The 18,472-nt window shown below is 38.3% G+C and overlaps 1 protein-coding gene across 6 annotated transcripts in view; it reads right to left on the bottom strand.

Annotated features, from left to right (window-relative positions):
• The window catches only part of HDAC10 (histone deacetylase 10), a 31,377-nt gene extending 13,151 nt beyond the window's left edge, over positions 1-18,226 (bottom strand). For 2 of the 6 annotated variants that reach the window (XR_015743759.1, XM_087934124.1), the window contains exons 1-13: positions 18,158-18,225; positions 15,234-15,326; positions 11,751-11,885; positions 9,582-9,678; positions 8,705-8,802; positions 8,519-8,623; positions 8,374-8,442; positions 7,663-7,789; positions 6,986-7,051; positions 4,707-4,766; positions 4,510-4,599; positions 1,568-1,674; positions 930-997 (exon numbers count right to left, since the gene is read on the bottom strand). Coding sequence is in view for 5 of the 6 variants with exons in the window: in XM_087934124.1 (XP_087790250.1) it covers positions 930-997; positions 1,568-1,674; positions 4,510-4,599; positions 4,707-4,766; positions 6,986-7,051; positions 7,663-7,789; positions 8,374-8,442; positions 8,519-8,623; positions 8,705-8,802; positions 9,582-9,678; positions 11,751-11,885; positions 15,234-15,298 (1,087 nt within the window). In the remaining variant the exon portion in view is untranslated. Of the gene's footprint in view, positions 1-929; positions 998-1,567; positions 1,675-4,509; positions 4,600-4,706; positions 4,767-6,985; positions 7,052-7,662; positions 7,790-8,373; positions 8,443-8,518; positions 8,624-8,704; positions 8,803-9,581; positions 9,679-11,750; positions 11,886-14,499; positions 14,519-15,233; positions 15,327-17,801; positions 17,837-18,157 lie in introns of those variants that run through there. The other 4 variants (XM_087934125.1, XM_087934128.1, XM_087934126.1 and 1 more) reach the window with 4 other exon arrangements.
• Between the last annotated feature and the right edge of the window lie 246 nt (positions 18,227-18,472).

Raw genomic sequence — 18,472 nt, 5'->3', positions numbered from 1 at the left:
TTGAACGTAATTGTTTTTAGGGAAAAAAAACCTATTAAAGCATATTAAAAATAGACAGTTTTCACATTTTTATTGCCCAGTGTATAATATTTAGCAGTCCTCTTGTTGTTGGAGCTATGTACTATGATCTACAAGTCAGTTAGATGGGTTGTGTCTACTTTGAAAATGAGTTGGAAGAAATGTTTCAAAATAGAGGGAACACAGTACTTGATTAAAGCAACTGGGCTTTTCCCAACTGCTACAAGAAAAAAGAAGATGTTGTTCCATTAATGCAGGGGTGTAAAACCCATGTCATCATAGCGATACCACATGACATATCAGGACTTTTTTCCACTTCGCTAAACCAGGCGTTGGCGCTATGGCCAGTGCATCACGCATTCGGACCTCTTTATTGCAACTCATTGTGCTTATGCTTCCACATTCTGAAAAACACTTCTTTTGGTTGATATTTTAAAGTATACAGTCTTTACGTACATGCAGCATATTTGTAAGTACACTCATATTCTTTTAAATTAATTGAACTGCAGTTATTTCAACCAAGTCATAATTATTCATGCTAAATTTGCCACTGACATCCTTTCTATCTTCAATCTTTCATTTGGCCATTCAGAAAGAAGAAATAACTTTAGGACGAGGTGTTAATTTATGTTGACTAAATTAATTTAGTCAATATATTGTCAATTTATGTGACTTTATCACCTAGCAATGTTAAAATCTAGCCAATCTAGTTTCTAATACTGCTTCTAAATTGAAATAGAAATTTGACAACTTGTTCTACTTAAGGATCTGCTTTGGAATATTTAAACTTGATGAGTGAGATTTCTGTGAATTAAGAAAAGGATAGACAGTAAACTAAATCTAGAAATATTTTAATATTTTTCCGTGATCTGCAGCAGTGTATCAGAAAAAAAGGTGATCCTTGCCATTACCTTCATACGTCAAACACTTCCAATATGGCTTATGTGCAGCTCTCACATTCTGAATTGATTCCTTTGCACTAAAAAGATCAAATGGGATACACATTCTCTTTAAAAATATTATATTATATTATTATAATATTTTAATATTATAACCTATCCATGTCATAATTCTATACCATTGTTTTCCTACAATTAAGAACAGATTAAGAACGTATCTTCCTCACTGAGCAATGATTTTATGATGGAACAATGCAACACGTTTTATAGACCTAACATCCAATTTCTCCTCTGAAAATCTTCACAGGTTTGTCTACTACAAGTCAGCATATATAAAACTGTTAAAAACTGCATTTAAATACAGGGCTTGGGTAGACAAGTAAAAACCTAAGTAAATGCTGTACTTTGCAGTGTTGCCAGACTCAAAATAGTGGAATCCTATGTACAGACATGTCCACGGAGGAATAAAAAAAGGTTCAGACAGTAGTCTCAATTGCATGATCACCATTTTGGCTTTTTTGACAATCCTTTAATGGAAAAAACTTTGTAAGATAGTCACATCCACAGTCTTGTTTAAATCTGGCCTTTTGTCAATGCAGATCTTTCTAGTTATTACATACATACACACACGAACATTGCCATACAAGCACCTTAAACACGGCATCATTTCACCAGACAAAGGAGGTAAAGGATCTCCAAGCAAAGCTTTCAGAGTCATGCAGACTGATTCAGAGAGTGACCGCAAGTGATATCCACCCTAAATAAAAACAGATATAAAGTATAAAGGAGCATATGAAATTCCAAGCAAAGATTAAGCAAACAACATCCGCATGTTAAATTATCAGAAAATAAAACAAGTGGTATTCCTAGGGCACTAGCGTATGTTGGTCTCCTAGCACCTGATGCAAGCACTATTGAAAACATCTTCTTCACTTAAGGCAGGGGTCCCCAAACTTGGCAACTTTAAGACTTGTGGACTTCAACCCCCAGAATTCTCCAGTCAGCTATGCCACAAGTCTTAAAGTTGCCAAGTTTGGAGACCCCTGCCTTAAGGATGGCTTGTTCAAGTGATCATTCAAATTAATGGTGGCCCTCAACCATATGATACTTACAACCAGTCTTCAAAGTTCCAGCTGTCATAGCATTCATGCAGTCACATGATCACGATTCAAGAAATTAGGGATCAGCTTGCAATTAGGATGTTACAGTCTTTTGCAGTTATGATCACAATTTGGAATCTTCACTGCTGGCTTCCTACAAGGTCAACAGGCAAGCTGGCAGCAAGTTGAAAATGGCAACCACATGACATCGGGCTTAACAATGGCACAGGATTTGCTTAACAATGGCAACCAGCGGTGCCAGAATCGCAATCACTAAGCAGTACAGTCACGTGACATCTTGCTTTAGGATTGCCATTGTTTATTGACAGAAATTCCAATCCAGTTACTGAGGACTAGCTGTGTAAGCCAACCTAAATCTCAATTACCGGGGGTGGGGAGGTGGAGAATGAGAATCCCAGAAAATGAGTGGCAGAGTGCTTTTTTCTCCTCCAAACAGCTGATTTTGCTGCCAAAGCCAGTTTTTTAGCAGTGGCTTGCCAGATTTGAAGGAGAACCACTAGGAATGACTCAGACTGACCCTTGGATGACTGTGTACTTGCTTGGGAAGAGAATCCAGAGGATTGCAATTCTTGTTAAGAGCAGCCAGAGGATCGTGTCTCCACCTTTTCCCTGTCACTGTATTTTTTAGATATGCTTGTTTTTTATATCACTTTCTGAAGCTTTGAAGTTTACACGTTAATAGCCCGGCTGAATGCTGATGTGCTTTACACTCCCTTTGTTGGAATACAACTTCCTTCGTTATACTTTGGAATTTTAAAATACTTTCTTTCACTGCAAGGAAGTCAACAGTGTGAGGGCTTCCCTCTTCGCAGTGAAAGGTTTTATTTATCTTTAAAAGATAGGACATTTTTCCTCTTTTTTTCTATTTACTCTATCGTGGGAATTCTTATCTTGGCTTCATCAATGGTTATTTTGCTATGGAACATTTACTTTCTTTGTCCTGGGAAAGAAACTTTGCACACTGCTGTGAAAGCTTCAGTATAAGAGAGACCTGGACTATATTAAAATCAAAGTAACAATAAAGTAAGGATTTTGAATATTGCATATTACGACATGCAACAAGAAGACAGCTGCCAAGAGACATTGCATTCCAATTTGTAGGAAAATGTACTGAACAAGAAGTGTTATGGAAATATTTTCAAGAGAGACCTATGTCTTTGGGGAATGAGAAGCAGTTGTTTGGAAACTTTCCATTTACAAAGAAAAGTAAAGATGATAAGCTGGAAGGAATTGTTTTTTCCATTAAAAATCAATCTATGTAATTGATCCTGGAAGGTTCAGAGACAACGGTTGTAATGCATTTATAGGAGATTAGAAGAGGCTTCTGGACTTTCTGTGAGTTAAAAACAATAATAGATTGTTAACAGAGTGCTTTGAAGTTTAGCTTTGTTGTCCGAATTATCTGTTAATTGCTTTTTAATATAATAAATAGATGGTAGATCAAATTGGTTTTATTAATCGATGTCTATACTTGTGATATTTAAATGTTATATACTTATTTTGCAAATATAGAGGTAGAAGGTTATAAATTGTCAACCTGCTTTGCAAGGGGAAGGGAATAATTATTATTGCTGAAACCTATTTATAAGTATTCAATGAGAGGGGATATTTAATGTGTATTTTTGACATTCTGTTTTATGCACGGTTTTTGTCTTTATTGTTATATATTCTTTTTATCTTTTTCTGCTTTTGTATTTCAACTCTGGAAGTAAATAAAAAATATTAGGAAAAAAGTACACCCCCCCCCCACCCCCACAAAAATAAAGTAATAAGTAATAAACTTCATTTCATAAAGAAAGAAGTGATATAACTATAAGAAGCCATAGTATTATCTCAATATTCCAAAACCTCGAATGTTTTTATGATCTCTGGAATGGCTCTATGTGGCCTGGTTGCCAAGTACACAAAGTGAGGTCACATGACTGTGGGTGGGAGGTGGGGACCATTGGAACTTCAAATTCAGGTTGTAAGTATCCCTCAGGTAGGTCCTTTGGAACTTCGATTGGTTGCTAAGCAATATGTCCTAAGTGGAGGACTACCTATATTCATAGACCAGTGAACATCTGAGATTGTTTTGACCCAGGCTTTGTCAAACATAATTAAACACAAACTTGTTTTAAAAGCAAAACCTATTTTAATGCAACGCTGGGAATTATTTTCATTCACAGCCAAAACTAACTTAAACGGATAAGCACATGCCTGTCAGTGCTATGGAATGCTGCCAAAAACAGAAGTATCCAAATTAATTATAACAGTAAGAAATAAACAGAAAAAAAATGACCAGAATATGCAGAGCTTCAAGAAGGACTTGGAATCTAATTGAACTGCTTTGCTTCCTGCAAAGCGTTCGTCATTGAGGTCTGACTTTTATCCTGTATGGGAGGGGAAATCAACTCCCAGCCTTACTCCCTCTAATTAAAAAGTTGAAAGCATTTATTAAATTGGAAATCAGATTGCATTCAAATCCATACCTCTAAAACTGCACACAACTTTCCATTAGCTAAATTCATTAGAAAATGGGTAAGATGGGAAAAGCATTCTGGAGTTGCTTTCATCTGCCCCTAAAAACAAAACAAACAGAAATGAAGATATATTTTTTTAAAAAAATGGTCTGTTTTCATGGGAAAAGAGAGAGAACAGCAGTAACAGTCTCTAGAAAAGAGCTTACCTCTGGGTCGCCTATTCCAGAGTCATATCCAGCAGAAATCAAAACAAGTTCTGGGTCAAACTACAGTTGGAAAAAAAAAATCAACACAAGCAGAATTTATATTATAGTATAATGTGCACAGTATAAAGATGCTGTGAGTTGTAATTCATCAACATCTGGAAGGTCACAGGTTCTCCAATAAGCATTTCAAGGCATATCCAACCACCTACTTTCTTAAATTAATCAAGATTTGATTTCTGATCTCCTGTTCCCTTTCCAACTTTTCATAAAACCTTTGAGCAGTGTGTCAGCCTCAAGATCTCTTCGGGTACTCTAACTGCTATCTATCTCATTTATTTCTCCCATATCTTCTCTACTGCTAGGCTTACTTCTTTAGCTGTCATTAGCAACGGGGGAGGGGTACTTGTGGGGGGAAGAGAGCTGGAGGTGTTTTGCATTCCTTTACTGTGGGCAGAAAAAGGAGGGGGTGTATGATTTCTTCTTTTCAACTTTCCATTTCCTTGCTAGCCTCTATCCCTTTTTGCGCAGCTGCGAAGTCTTATCAAAATATGTCAAGGTCAACGGACAGAGGCCTCATCACCACCTGAAGATGCCCACATGATCATATTCAGAACTTTTTATTGGAAGAGACTTCTGGATTTCGGGGGGTGGGAACAATTCCATTTCTTTGTATGTGTGATCTGCGTGCCAAATTCTCAGTTTCAGAATTCCATTTGTAGCTACCTTTTCATTCTCCAGTAAAAGAATAACTTTGCTCTGATCCATGGAGTCTTGGCATTTCTTTCTTGGACTTTGAAAGGAGCACACACTGACACAGTGTTTCTCAACCCCAGCTAGTTTAAAATCTGCAAAATTCCCAGAATTCCCCACACAGTTGAAAAACAATGACTAAAAGCAACCCACAAAGGTCCCCTGATTTGCTGCCTTTTTGTTAGGAAGAACTTGCGTGCAAATAATCCCTCCAGTTGACCAATGTAGGATTTGCAGGACCAAAATTGTCTAATCAGACCTCACACTTTCTTAATTCCTTGCTCATTTGTTTCTTGCCCAATTTGGTCCCCTTAGCAGTTTGACCTGCTAGATTTTCCATTTTCCATTCATTTTAAAACCATGGATCTCAAACAGACAGGGAAACGTGAAGACCAAGGTACAGGTAATGAGCTGCAGTTACAACCATTTATTTTATAGCAGCAGTAAAAAAAAAAAGTGATTTATGCTCCTACGGCCCTTGTAGCATCCACATGGTCATGTGATCAAAATTTAACAACCAGCATGTGTTTTCAATAGTTGCACCACCCTGGGGTCATCTAGATCTCTATTTGCAATGTTGCCAGCCTGCTTCTGACAAGCAAAGCCAACGGGGGAAGCAGGATAATGATCACACGATTCCCTTAATAGCAAAACAGGCCATAAAATGAAGTGCAGCTCACTGAACAACTTCCTTGCTTACTAATGGGAATTCTACCCTGTTTCTCTTAACAATACAGCCTCCACCAATAGGAAGTCCCAGCATGTTTTATAGGCGTGAAATGAAATAAAGCCCCTCCCCCCAAATTAAGGCCTATATTAAAACATGAGAAATGGGGGGGAATGGGGAGGGTTGTCGTTAGGAAGTACTTTTGTTGCACCCCCGGATATGGTGCTGCCTGCATTGACCCCAATACGAAGTGCCCCACCAACCCTGAGGTCAACCTCCAAGCCATCGCTGCCCGCCTGCCCGCCCAAAGATGCAAGGGGGGGAATTAAGTCACCCCCGAAAAGACCGCCTAGCCATTTTTTCGGGGCTCAAAAAAAAAAGACCCGGCCTTATTATATGAGAAACAAGGTAGCCCCAATTGTGGTTGTAAGTTGAAGACTACCTTTAGCATCTCTGGAGTTATTCCTTTCACACCACTACAGAGATGTCAGAGAACTGGTTCTGTCACACAATTGTACAACACTCAGAAGTTGTAACATTTGTGAAAGGACTCATAGTCTCTTTTTTTTAAAAAAAAACACAACCTAGCAGCTCTCCTTATGCAGAGATAATTATAGCATAACAACAAAATTTGGGAGCTCCCAAAGGGAACAAAAAATTCAAGAGTGTAGTATAGCTGCTGTCTTAGTTTGGGGGACCTTCTTCCTGCAGATAATCCTAAACCTATGTTTTTTTAAAAGAAATTGTTCCTTTTAAATAACTGAAGATTATTTCTGATACTACACAAAAGTATTTTACTATTGTACTCTACTTTGAAATAGCATCCATAATTGGGGGGGAGGGTCAAGAATTCAAAAGTTACCTCAAAAGCTATTGGAAGCAAGACATGAAGAAATGCAGCCAAATAATCTGAATTTCCCATTCCAACCTACAAAGCCAAGCATAATAAAAAATAACAGTTCTCTTAAAACAGAAAACAAACACACACACACCAACTGCCATTATATAGGCTTGTCAATCCAAATATCTTCCTGGAAATTATCTCTGGAGAGCATTGTGCTTCTCCAACAAATTCTAAATTGTATTCAGCAAACTGTTTTCTAAATCCCCAGGAAGGAAAATTATATGGACATTAAAAAAATTGTATTATGGTAGGTTTCATCTGACAATATATAATCTGTTTTTTTACTTTTTTTTGCCTCAAATGCCACCCTCATTAATATTACCACAGTAATAAAACTTTGTCATTTCTCTTAAAAGTCCGTGTTACAAAAAAATTTTTTATAAACAGTAGAGTAGGAAAATGAAGAAGTGTTTTTGTTAAAGTACAGTATTTCAGTGGAAACCATGCTTCCCTGTGCATAATTCATCAGCTGTACGTGAGAACACAAATCTATTCTAATTACAAAATGAGTTCTCGGCTGACTGCAAATACATATATTAGGTATATAAATGGAATTAAAAACAAAACTGCATCAAATTCATGACTGCTAGAGTTGAGCATCTATTTGTAGTATAGTGCTATTAAACATGATTTACCTGATTCCAAGGGACATTTATGGTGAATCCTCTTCCTTTCCCCTGACCAACTGCATCATAGTTAGACTCACTGAGGCAAGGCCAAAACTTCTGGTGTTCAAACCGATGCCAGGAAAAATAGACAACACTAACAAAAACAAAGTAGTATTTAATGAAGTTGCAGATAACCAAACAAGCAAACTACTCGCAGCAGTGCTTATTCCAGAACAGATGAATTAAGTCTGAAATCTATGAATTTTCACTATTTAGTTTTCTGGAAATTGATCCAAATAGAGGATGTTCTCAAAGAGTTTAATTTTGCATGGTTAGAGAGTCCGAGCAGTTTATAATATGCCGCTGAAATACAGTTTCCCACAAAAACGTGGGTGTTGGTATGAGTGCCATCCATTTTGTAAATGCATCTCACAATGATATGTGTACTTTTAATCAATTGTTTTCATCTTTATCTATCTTCGAATAGGACCTCATCTATCACTTCAACGCTGAAGGGAGTTTTACAACAATGTTAAAAACACAGACTGTAAGATATAGGTTATAGCAAAATTAATACAATTTGTCTAAAAACCAAAATGATACATAATTGGGTAGTGAAAGCTGTCAAAACATCTTGAGGCCTGCTGTCTGCTACTGAAGTTCATTGTTAATTCGTTTCCAAAAATAAAAACCTTTTTGAAAAATCATGCAGGTTTGCTGAACAAGTAATTGACGAACCTTGGGTCATCATCAAATGCATATTGAATTCCTTGTCCATGATGCACATCCCAGTCTACAATGAGGATTCTGCGTGAACCAACAGTGACATTCATTAAAAGGCAAGATCTTCAAGAATTTGTGACTTTCAATAGACATACTCCACCTTTGCAGGCCATATTTTCTTTGAGCATATTTTGCTGCAATTGCAACATTATTGAAGATACAAAATCCATTGGCTGCACTTCTTTGACTATGATGACCTGGAGGCCTGCAACCAAGCATAATAGAGTCAGTTAACCATAAACTGTACCATAGAACATTTACCTAGGGAACATTTCAGTTTGGTTACCTTATTAGAGTCAAGCCATTACGGGCCTTTCCTGACAACACAGCATCTACCAGTTGCAGTGTTGCTCCCACAGCCAGTTTAGCACAACGATAGGTTGTCTGAAGAACAGAACAAGTTCATGATTCAAAGACCCTACTGCAGTTTCCAAGATGAATGAATGAAGGCTGGAGAGATGGGAACAGGTTGGCACTGTACAACACTGAATTTCCCCTCATTCAGGCATTGGGTATTAGAACTGTAATTCAAAGAATTACTCAGCAGTCACTTCCTCCCAATTTATATTTTCAGGAGTAGGAGAACTAAGAAAGTAGGAATCTGTGGAGATGGATAGGATATGTCTGGAGGAAGCTTGGATCTTGGCCATAAGAAAACCTCTACCTGTTCAGAGGGACAACTTTATGAATATATATTTAGTTTCAGGGAAGTAAGAGCTGTGAGCCTGTGGAAACATTTTAAAGTTAAGGGTGGCTATTAGAAACCCGTTTTATTTAACAAGGGCTAAATGTGGTTCCTTCTGCAAATATTAACAAAATGACTGTGGTGTTCAGCATCTTATATAATTTTGGGTAGAGGTTTTAAAAAATACAGGGAAAAAAATCTGTAAATGAGGAAAGGGTTTAGTGGTGATAGATCTTTTTCAGGCCTTCCATTAGGGAAGCCAAAAAGTCAAAATGACAGTTATAACCATGTGATCAAAGACTCTCCCATTTCCTAAATGTCCCTGGATCCTTTAGAAATATTCATGAGTTAAAAACGATGTTTTAATTTTGAAGAATAGCAGCCCCACAGTTCTTTGGGTGGACAGCAGGATTTGGAGAAAAAGGTTTATAACTAAGGAATACGATTTCTAGGAAGAATGCTCGATTAGGCTCCATACTTGATGAAAGTAAACAGCATCATATTCAGCAGAAACTTTTTGGAGCTCTTCTTTTTCCATTTTCTCAGTGCTCTTCACAATTTCCACGTAATCCATACTGAAAAAGAAATATGTGTCACCCATAGACATAACATAGCCAGTTTCAAATATTACTCTGTTAATCAGGAATCTGGTTGCAGATAAACTGATGGGACAGCTATCTATAGAAAGCCAACGGAGATCTGAGACAAGATGCTGAACTGATATGTTTATAAACTGGGCTCATTACTATTTTTTCCCCTAAGCCAAAACTACATTGGGCCAAAACTATATTTACATGGCTGCCATGTAAAATACAATCCTATTTTGGGGGGATGGATTTTTTTAAAGTTTAGAACACTAAGTCTAGGATGCTTTGAACTCAGTAATCCAAAAGAACATCTCTTAGTGATGCCTCATTCCTTACTGTGACTCAACAAGAACGTAACAGAGTAGAGTAGAGTAGAGTAGAAAATATGGAATGGAATGGAATGGAATGGAATAGAATAGAATAGAATAGAATTCTTTATTGGCCAAGTGTGATTGGACACACAAGGAATCTGACTTGGTGCAAATGATCTCAGTGTACATAAAAGAAAAGATACATTTGTCAGGAGTTGAGAATCATAAGGTACAACACTTAATGATAGTCATAGGGTACAATAAGCAATCAAATTGTACTAGGAAACAGTCAATATAAGGAACAAAGTTACAGTCATACAGTCACAAGTAGGAGGGGATGGGTGATAAGGAATGATGACAAGATTAACAGTAATAGTAGTGCAGACTTTGTCCAATAGTTGAACAGGGTTGAGGGAATTATTTGTTTAAACCTCCCAAGTTCAAGAGACAGAGAATTAATATCATCCCCCCTTTCTATTCAAACATATATTCCCCTTTTCCATTTTTGGTGGATTTATCTGAGTAATTACATTTACACCAATGTTGATGCTAAGAAACCGTGGGGAATGGAAAAACTGGGAGCCCTTAAAAGAGGGGATGATGGTCTGGAGCCATAGCTAAGGGAAGCAGGGAAGAGATCCTAGATGCCAAGAGAAAACTCATTGAAAAGGTAATTTAAATATTCAGAAATCAAGCTTTAGCTGAAGAACATGGGATCTCTAGAATAATAGGGTTGAAAGAAACCTTAGAGGTCTTCTTGTTCAACCTCTACCCATGGCAGAAGATCCTATATCATTCAGGACACATAGCTGTCCAGTCTCTTCTTGAAACCACCAGAGATGGTTCACCCCCAACTTCCAGAGGCAAGCCATTTCACTGATCGTTTTCATTGTCAAGGAAATTTCTCCTTATTTCTAGGTTGGATTTCTTTTTAATGAATTTCCTCTGGTTACTTCTTGTCTTGACCTCAAGTACTTTGGAGAATTGATTCTCCTCTTTGACATCCAGTCAAGTACTGGAAGATTGCTACTATATCATCACCATTAGACAAGACATACCTAGTTCCTTCAACCGTTCATCATATGGTTGAGCCTTCAGTCCCCTTATCATTTAGTTGCTCTACTCTACATTCTTTCTAGGATCTCAACAGAATCCACTTCTGAATTAAATGTTACCTCTTTGCAACTTGCCCAGCAAATGACCTTTTCTAGTTATCAGGATAATGAGATGAATGACCCATATGCTCAACGACGCCAGATTATAAAACATGAGAGAAAGAAAACCTCTTTGTGCCTATGCTGGGAGAGGTTGATGAAGTGTATACAGTATAAGTAGCGTGTAAAAGTCTTACACAGGAGTGCAAAAGCTACTTTGCCTATAAGTTGACATATTATTTGCTGCTTTTTGCCCGATTCTTCCCCTGCACTCTATTCGAAAGGGACATTTTCCTGAAATTAAAATACTATTAGCTTTTGGTAACTATCTAATTACTAAAAGTTGTAGTGGTGCAGTGGTTAGAGTGCAATACAGCAGGCTACTTCTGCTGACTGCCAGCTGCCTGCAATTTGGCAGTTTGAGTCTCACAAGGCTCAAGGTTGACTCAGCCTTCCATCCTTCCAAGGTGGGTAAAATGAGGACCCAAATTGTTGGGGGCAATACGCTGACTCTTTAACGCTTAGAGTGGGCTGTAAAGCACTGTAAAGCGGTATATAAGTCTAAGTACTGTTGCTATTGCTACTAGGAGCATACCTGTGAATCAGCATGATTTCACTCTCAGTTCCTTCTCTGGCAGAGACCGAAATGCATCTTTCAATCAGGTTATAGTGCTGGAGGTGGCCATAGCAGGAAGAAAGCCGTTCAGGGACTTCAATCTTACAGTCCGCGCTAAAAATTTAGATTCCCAGTGAAATCATTAGAAATCTATGTTGCAGCTAAGAAAGAAGATATTTTTTATTACTAGGGTCAGTAATGGTGTGGGGTGGCATTTCTTTAGGGGGCCGCACAGCCCTCCATGTGCTCACCAGAGGTAGCCTGACTGCCATTAAGTACCAAGATGAGATCCTCAGACCCCTTGTGAGACCATATGCTGGTGCGGTTGCCCCTGGGTTCCTCTTAATGCACGACAATGCTAGATCTCATGTGGTTGGAGTATGTCAGCAGTTCCTACAAGACGAAGGCATTGATGCTATGGACTGGCCCACCCGTTCCCCAGACCTGAATCCAACTGAGTACATCTGGGACATAATGTCTTTCTCCATCCACCAATGCCACGTTGCACCACAGACTGTCCAGGAGTTGGGGGATGTTTTAGTCCAGGTGTGGGAGGAGATCCCTCAGGAGACCATCCGCCACCTCATCAGGAGCATGCCCAGGCATTGCAGGGAGGTCATACAGGCACGTGCAGGCCACACACACTACTGAGCCTCATTTTGTCTTGTTTTAAGGACATTACATCAAAGTTGGATCAGCCTGTAGTGTTTTTTTTTCCCACTTTGAGTGTAACTCCAAATCCAGACCTACATGGGTTGCCAAATTTGATTTCCATTGGTAATTTTTGTGTGATTTTGTTGTCAGCACATTCAACTATGTAATGAACAAAGTATTTAATAAGAATATTTCATTCATTCAGAACTAGGATGTCTTATTTTTGTGTTCCCTTTATTTTTTGGAGCAGTGTATTAAGCAGGGACCAAGGCACCAATACTTTTTTGGGATGAGCAGAAAATCCCAAGTTGCAAGGAAATCAACATCATATAAGGATCAAATGTCATTGTAACAACAGGATATCACACCAGGTGACACAGTACCTAACTGAACTTGAAGAAAGCTAAGCAGGGTCACATCTGGTTGGAATAAAGAGTTCCCTTGTTAATGTTTATGAGAAGCAAAAACCAGCATCATAAAACAAGTAAGCATTTTCAGTAGGAGTGTGTACATCAACAACATGCATCACAAACAGAGTACAAGAAAGCCTTATCTATAATTGCTGAACAAATAATATTTTCCAGTGGTGCAATAAACATAAATCCTGCAACCACACCAGTCAGCAACAGGACAAAAGAACAGATTGAAATCAATTAATAATGTCCCATATTGCCCTTTGATCTAATCTTACAGACTGCAGCACAGAATCTGGCCTGGTCTTTATTAGCTAGTCGCAGAATCAAGGAAGAAAGATCTGGTTCTCTGGGTCTATTTATATACAAAGGTTTTCAGTCTTTAGACCCTGGCATAGATTTTTTTTTTTAAAAAAGGAATGTCTCCATCTTCTCAGAACCACAGGTATATTATTAAATCTTTTCTGGAGCACAGCTGTGGGGATAAATGAGAGGCACAATTAATGAAGTTCTGTGAAACTTTGGAATTGATAGCTAACTGATCAATGTGCCTAAATAAATATTATTGGGAAAAAGTCTCAGAACTGTCTGTAAGTTCTGTCAGAATAAACTATTATTCTTGGTTTCTTCTAACGGATCTCGGGTTAGATGTTCTTCAACTTCCTCCAATGATGTTACTTCAGGAAGCGATACTTACGAGGCTAGGGAAAGAAACAGGAGATCTAGTTTGTATTTGGATGGGACACCAAAACCGGGAAATTCTAAGCTAGACCGAGATGTCTAAAAGAGAAATCCAGAAGAAGGCAGTGACAAGCCACTTCTGTATTCCTGCCAAGAAAAACCCTGACAGGGTCCTTGTAGCCCAAGTTAAGGAACCTTTTTTTCGTCAAGGACAGGCAGTCAGTACATCTCAGGGCATGTTATTTAAATGCAGATGTAATAAGCTACGTTCAAATCATCACATACACTTAACCACCAAAAGCAACATAATTTTTTTACTTGCTCTGGTTATTTTGTCTCAAATGCTTCAAAAGAATGCAAAAGGCTGCATTCTTTATGTTCGTGCAAGTGCAACAAATATATAAATGTTGGGACGTAGAAAGTTATGAGAAACACAGAACGGCGTCATATTAATTAGGTTAGATATAAATTGAAGTAGAGGGCCTGACAGGTTTTCAAGATTGTGTTAGTCTGTCAAGATCAATAAATAGAAATTGTGAGGAATCTTGGAATATATCTGAATGTGGTTAGGATACTAATAACGATCTCCACAGTCAGCCAAAACTCTCTTTTCCAATTTATACCTAACAGTATCAAGTTGGAATTGTTTTAACTTTTGTTTTACTTTCCCAGGACTCAAATATCCTTTCTATAATAGTTTGGCATTCTTTCTTTTCCCTGAATCAAACGCGTGCAGGTAACGCTCATTTATAGATGATTCACTCAGCAACCATTCAAAGTTGAAAGTATACTCTGTGAGGGATACTTATGATTGAAGTTTCTGGCTGAGTGCAATTGGCTTACTTGAATGGTAGCACTGTCCAGCAATCACATGATCATGGTTTGGGACTTTTCCTTGTCAGCCTCCCACAAGGAAAGTCAGAAGGAATGTCACAAGTCACTTAGGCATGTCCCCACCCCCTATCTCAGTGATGGCGAACCTTTTTGTTGTGGTGTGCTAAAAGCACGCTTGTGCACGATAGCATACACACACACACATGTGCCAGCCCCCACAATGCAATGCGCCCCACCCCCTGCGCATGCACATGCAACACCCTCCCACTGCCTCTTTACCTGCACTGCGCATGCGCACGCCTCCTAGCTTAGGTTTGGCCCCGTTCGAGGCCTTTTTCGGCCTCCCAGAAGCTTGAGGGAAGCCTCTGCAGCCTTTGGAGGCCGAAAAACCGGGCCGTTTTGCAGCCTTCAAATACCAGAAGTAGGGAAGTACCTGAAGTGACGAAACAGGCCTGTTTTTCAGCCTCCAAAGGCTGAAGAGGCTTCCCTTGAGCCTCTGGGAGGCTGGAAAAGGCCTCAAATGGGGCCAAAAATAAGCTGGGAGGTGCACGCATGCACAGTGCATGTAAAGTTTGGCTGGGGCTTGCATACTTGCACAAATGGCTCTGTGTGCCACCTGTGGCATGTGTACCATAGGTTCGCCATCACGGTCCTATCTTCTTGCACATTGTGCTATGCCTTCCATCCTTGCCTGGGCCTTGCTGTACTCATATGCACACATCTGCATCCCAGCATCCTCTCCCCCAACTTCTGCACATCCTGTACCAAGCGACCCTGGTTCTAATTAACATTGTAACTCAAGGACAACCTGTACCTGCAATTCCCTTTTAGTGCAAAGCAAAGGTTTCTTAAATGAAACAACAACAAAAGCTGTACTTACTCTTCCCAAAGTAGCTTATGGTTGATCATTTCACCATCATAAACCAAGGCTGTTCCAGCTGCCATCACTTTGAGAACACAATGCAAAAAAAATCTGGTATGTGGTTCATTCAAGAAACAAAACATGCATCAAAAAGCGAACCAACAGAATCAAGACATCAATTGTTATTTTGCTTAGGACAGTCTGAAGTGATGCTACTGCTCACCAATTTTAATAGAGCAATCCTCATCCTGGTTCAGTTTAACATTAAACTGTAGCTGAGCACAACGTGAACAAGCCTATTTAAACCTCTTTAAACTTCAGACAGAGCATATCTTCTTCCAGCCTTCAAGACCATTCCAGAGGGAGAACTCAAATCCAAACTACTCATAATTGTTCGTTTGACAAGGATAAACGATCACCTGGGATTTACCAAAGTAAGGCAAAACCAAACCACTATTTCCAGCTCTACTTTGTTTTGCTACTGTTCTTTGGTTAAAACAACCATATTTCCCAATAATTGCACAAGTTTCTGAACTGGAATTAAAGTAAGTTGCTGAATGCTAACTTCAGGATGTGTGAACTTCAACTCTCAGAATTCCTCAGCTAGCACGACCATCTTGAAACTGGCAAGCTGGAAAAACACTGAATTTGAGCATGTTCCTATCCAGCTGGAAGACATTCTCAAACTGGCTGGAGAATTTCTGAGGACTGAAGTCCACACATCTTAATGCTGCCGAAGCTGAGAAAAACTGAGTTAAGAGAGAACGGCTGGTCCAAAGTGCTGTAATCCATGACCTCTGGGATCAGAGTCCAGAACCAGGATCTCTGCTAGAATTAGTTAGAATTAAGTACTTTTCTACACACTGAGTCTACTTCCTATGGCAAACAGTACTCAGAACTCATCCATGGACACGTGAAGCTACAGCCATTTGTGAAGATATTTTAATAATGAACGGTTTTAATTTTAGATTCTCTAATCTTCAAATTCTTAGGACTTAAATAAGCACAGAAGAGTAATTTTCTCAATCTCTTGAAATACCACCCAGTGCTGTTCTTAACATCACTCTTAATTACACTCAGGGTTCTTTTATCAGTTAGGTGCAATCCATAAAATCCTGGTGAAGAAAATAATTTCAAGATCAAAGGCCAGTGTCGAAAGATCTAGCAAGAATAAAATCATCTGAGCATGCTGTGGACTTCAACTCCCAGAAATTCCCCAGGCACCATCTTGAAGCTGCCAAGTTTGAAAAACACTGAATTTGAGAATGTTCCTATCCAGCCGGATGACATTTAGCTACCATTCTCTAGCTGGCTGGGGAATTCTGGGAGTCCACACCATAAGAGTTCCCAAAGAGTTGAAAAAATACCAGTCTAAATCAGGCTATTTAAAATGAAAAACGCTGTAAATTTTGCGTAGTGTCCTCAAAAAAAAAAAAAAGTGTAAAATGTAACATTAAAAAGGGGAAGGGGGATTCTGTAAAGGTACATGAGATTGTGTTGTTATATTTGAAATAGAAATAACTTTAGAAAATTGGAAACGACATATGATTAGAATAAGGGATAGAATGGCTAGTGTAATTTAGTGAAATGTTTGTGAATAAAGTAAATGAAATAAAATAAATGAGAAAATTGAATTAGGAAGGAATGGGAACACTTTAATTAGTCAATGTTTTATCAAATATAAGTGAAGAGGGAGGGAATTAATTATGGAAAGTTTATAATTGCTCCCATAGAAGTATGATATTTAATTGAAAAGTAACGTGAAAAATGTTAAGACTGCAATGAATATTAATATTAATGATAGAACTGAATTGGAATGGAATGTTGTTTTAATTATATACATTTATAATTTTTTCTTTTCTTTTTTTTAAAAGAATGCTGTGTGTAGTTTAAGAATGTACCAAGCAGAATCCAAATGGAAGTTATGTATTATATTGAGTGTTATAACTTTAGGGGAAAGATATAAAGGCATCATTCTCCAATCAGTAACTACAGGAGAAATTTTGTTTAATGAGAAAAGATAATAGACAATTGAAACAGGACAGAAAAAAAATATAAATATAATGATTTGAATTGAGATGAAATAAATACAATAAAATTGAGGAAATTAAAAGAGGGGAGAAGCCATGTAGAAAATGTAAAATTGTAATAAGATATGGAATAGAATATAAAAATGAGCATGAACCTGAATTTGTGTCTGCACGAAGAAATGTAACCTGGGATTACGCTGCTTTCAAAAAAGAAGATGTTTTAATTATATTTTCTTTTTGTGAAAACTCAAATAAAATTTACAAAAAAAAGGGGTGAGGCTATGTTTCCAGTAAGATTGAGCTCGGAATGTGCAAAAAGCAAGCTTTAAAAAATCTTCTCCTCTGACCATGTGCAGAAAGCCATGCCAATTCCCCAAAGAAAGCACAGTCATTTCAAAACAGCTGAAATCGCCTGATCGGAGTTGACAAAGAGTTAGATCTCAAAAGAATCTCTTCTTTGCATTATTATTATTATATTATTATTATTATTATTATTATTATTATTATTATTATTATTATTATTATTATTATTATTCCAAATTTAATTTTAGCCTACCAGAAGCCTCACTTCTTAGAGCAGCCACCAGACTCCTAGTACAGGAAAAACGACAAACGGTATTTAGATTACAAAAATCTTCTCCTCTGACCATGTGCAGAAAGCCATGCCAATTCCCCAAAGAAAGCACAGTCGTTTCAAAACAGCTGAAATCGCCTGATCGGAGTTGACAAAGGAAGATCTTAAAAGAATCTCTTCTTTGCATTATTATTATTATGATTATGATTCCAAATTTAATTTTAGCCTACCAGAAGCCTCGCTTCTAAGAGCAGCCACCCAGACTCATAGTACAGGAAAAATGACAAGCGGTATTTAGATTACAAAACAAAAACAAAACAAAACAAAACCTTTCCTACCCGAATTCCAGCGTCTGCTAAACTCTCCCACTGGGCGCACGGAGGGGAGGGGAAAGAGAAAAAAACAAATCAAAGTGCTTGGAGGAAGGAGAGGACAATCTGCAAGGTCTGATTGGCTGATTTGTGTCCACAGGAGGTTTCGTCGGGCCAATCGGGAAAAGCGGTGCAAAGAAGGAGGGGGGGGTGGGAGGGCGGAAACGTCAACCTGCCACACAAACGTTCAATTCCCGCCCTATTCTCCGCCTTTCCATTTCTGATTGGATAATCCTCTTTGCCGACCATAACACGTAGAATCGTGGGGGGGAGGCAGGGGAA

This window comes from Pseudonaja textilis, chromosome 5, assembly GCF_049901715.1.
Source record: "Pseudonaja textilis isolate UNSWEBS1 chromosome 5, rPseTex1.2, whole genome shotgun sequence".
Lineage (NCBI taxonomy): Eukaryota > Metazoa > Chordata > Lepidosauria > Squamata > Elapidae > Pseudonaja > Pseudonaja textilis.
Note: the sequence above shows the minus strand (reverse complement) of the source record. Positions and strands in the feature narration are given on the sequence as shown.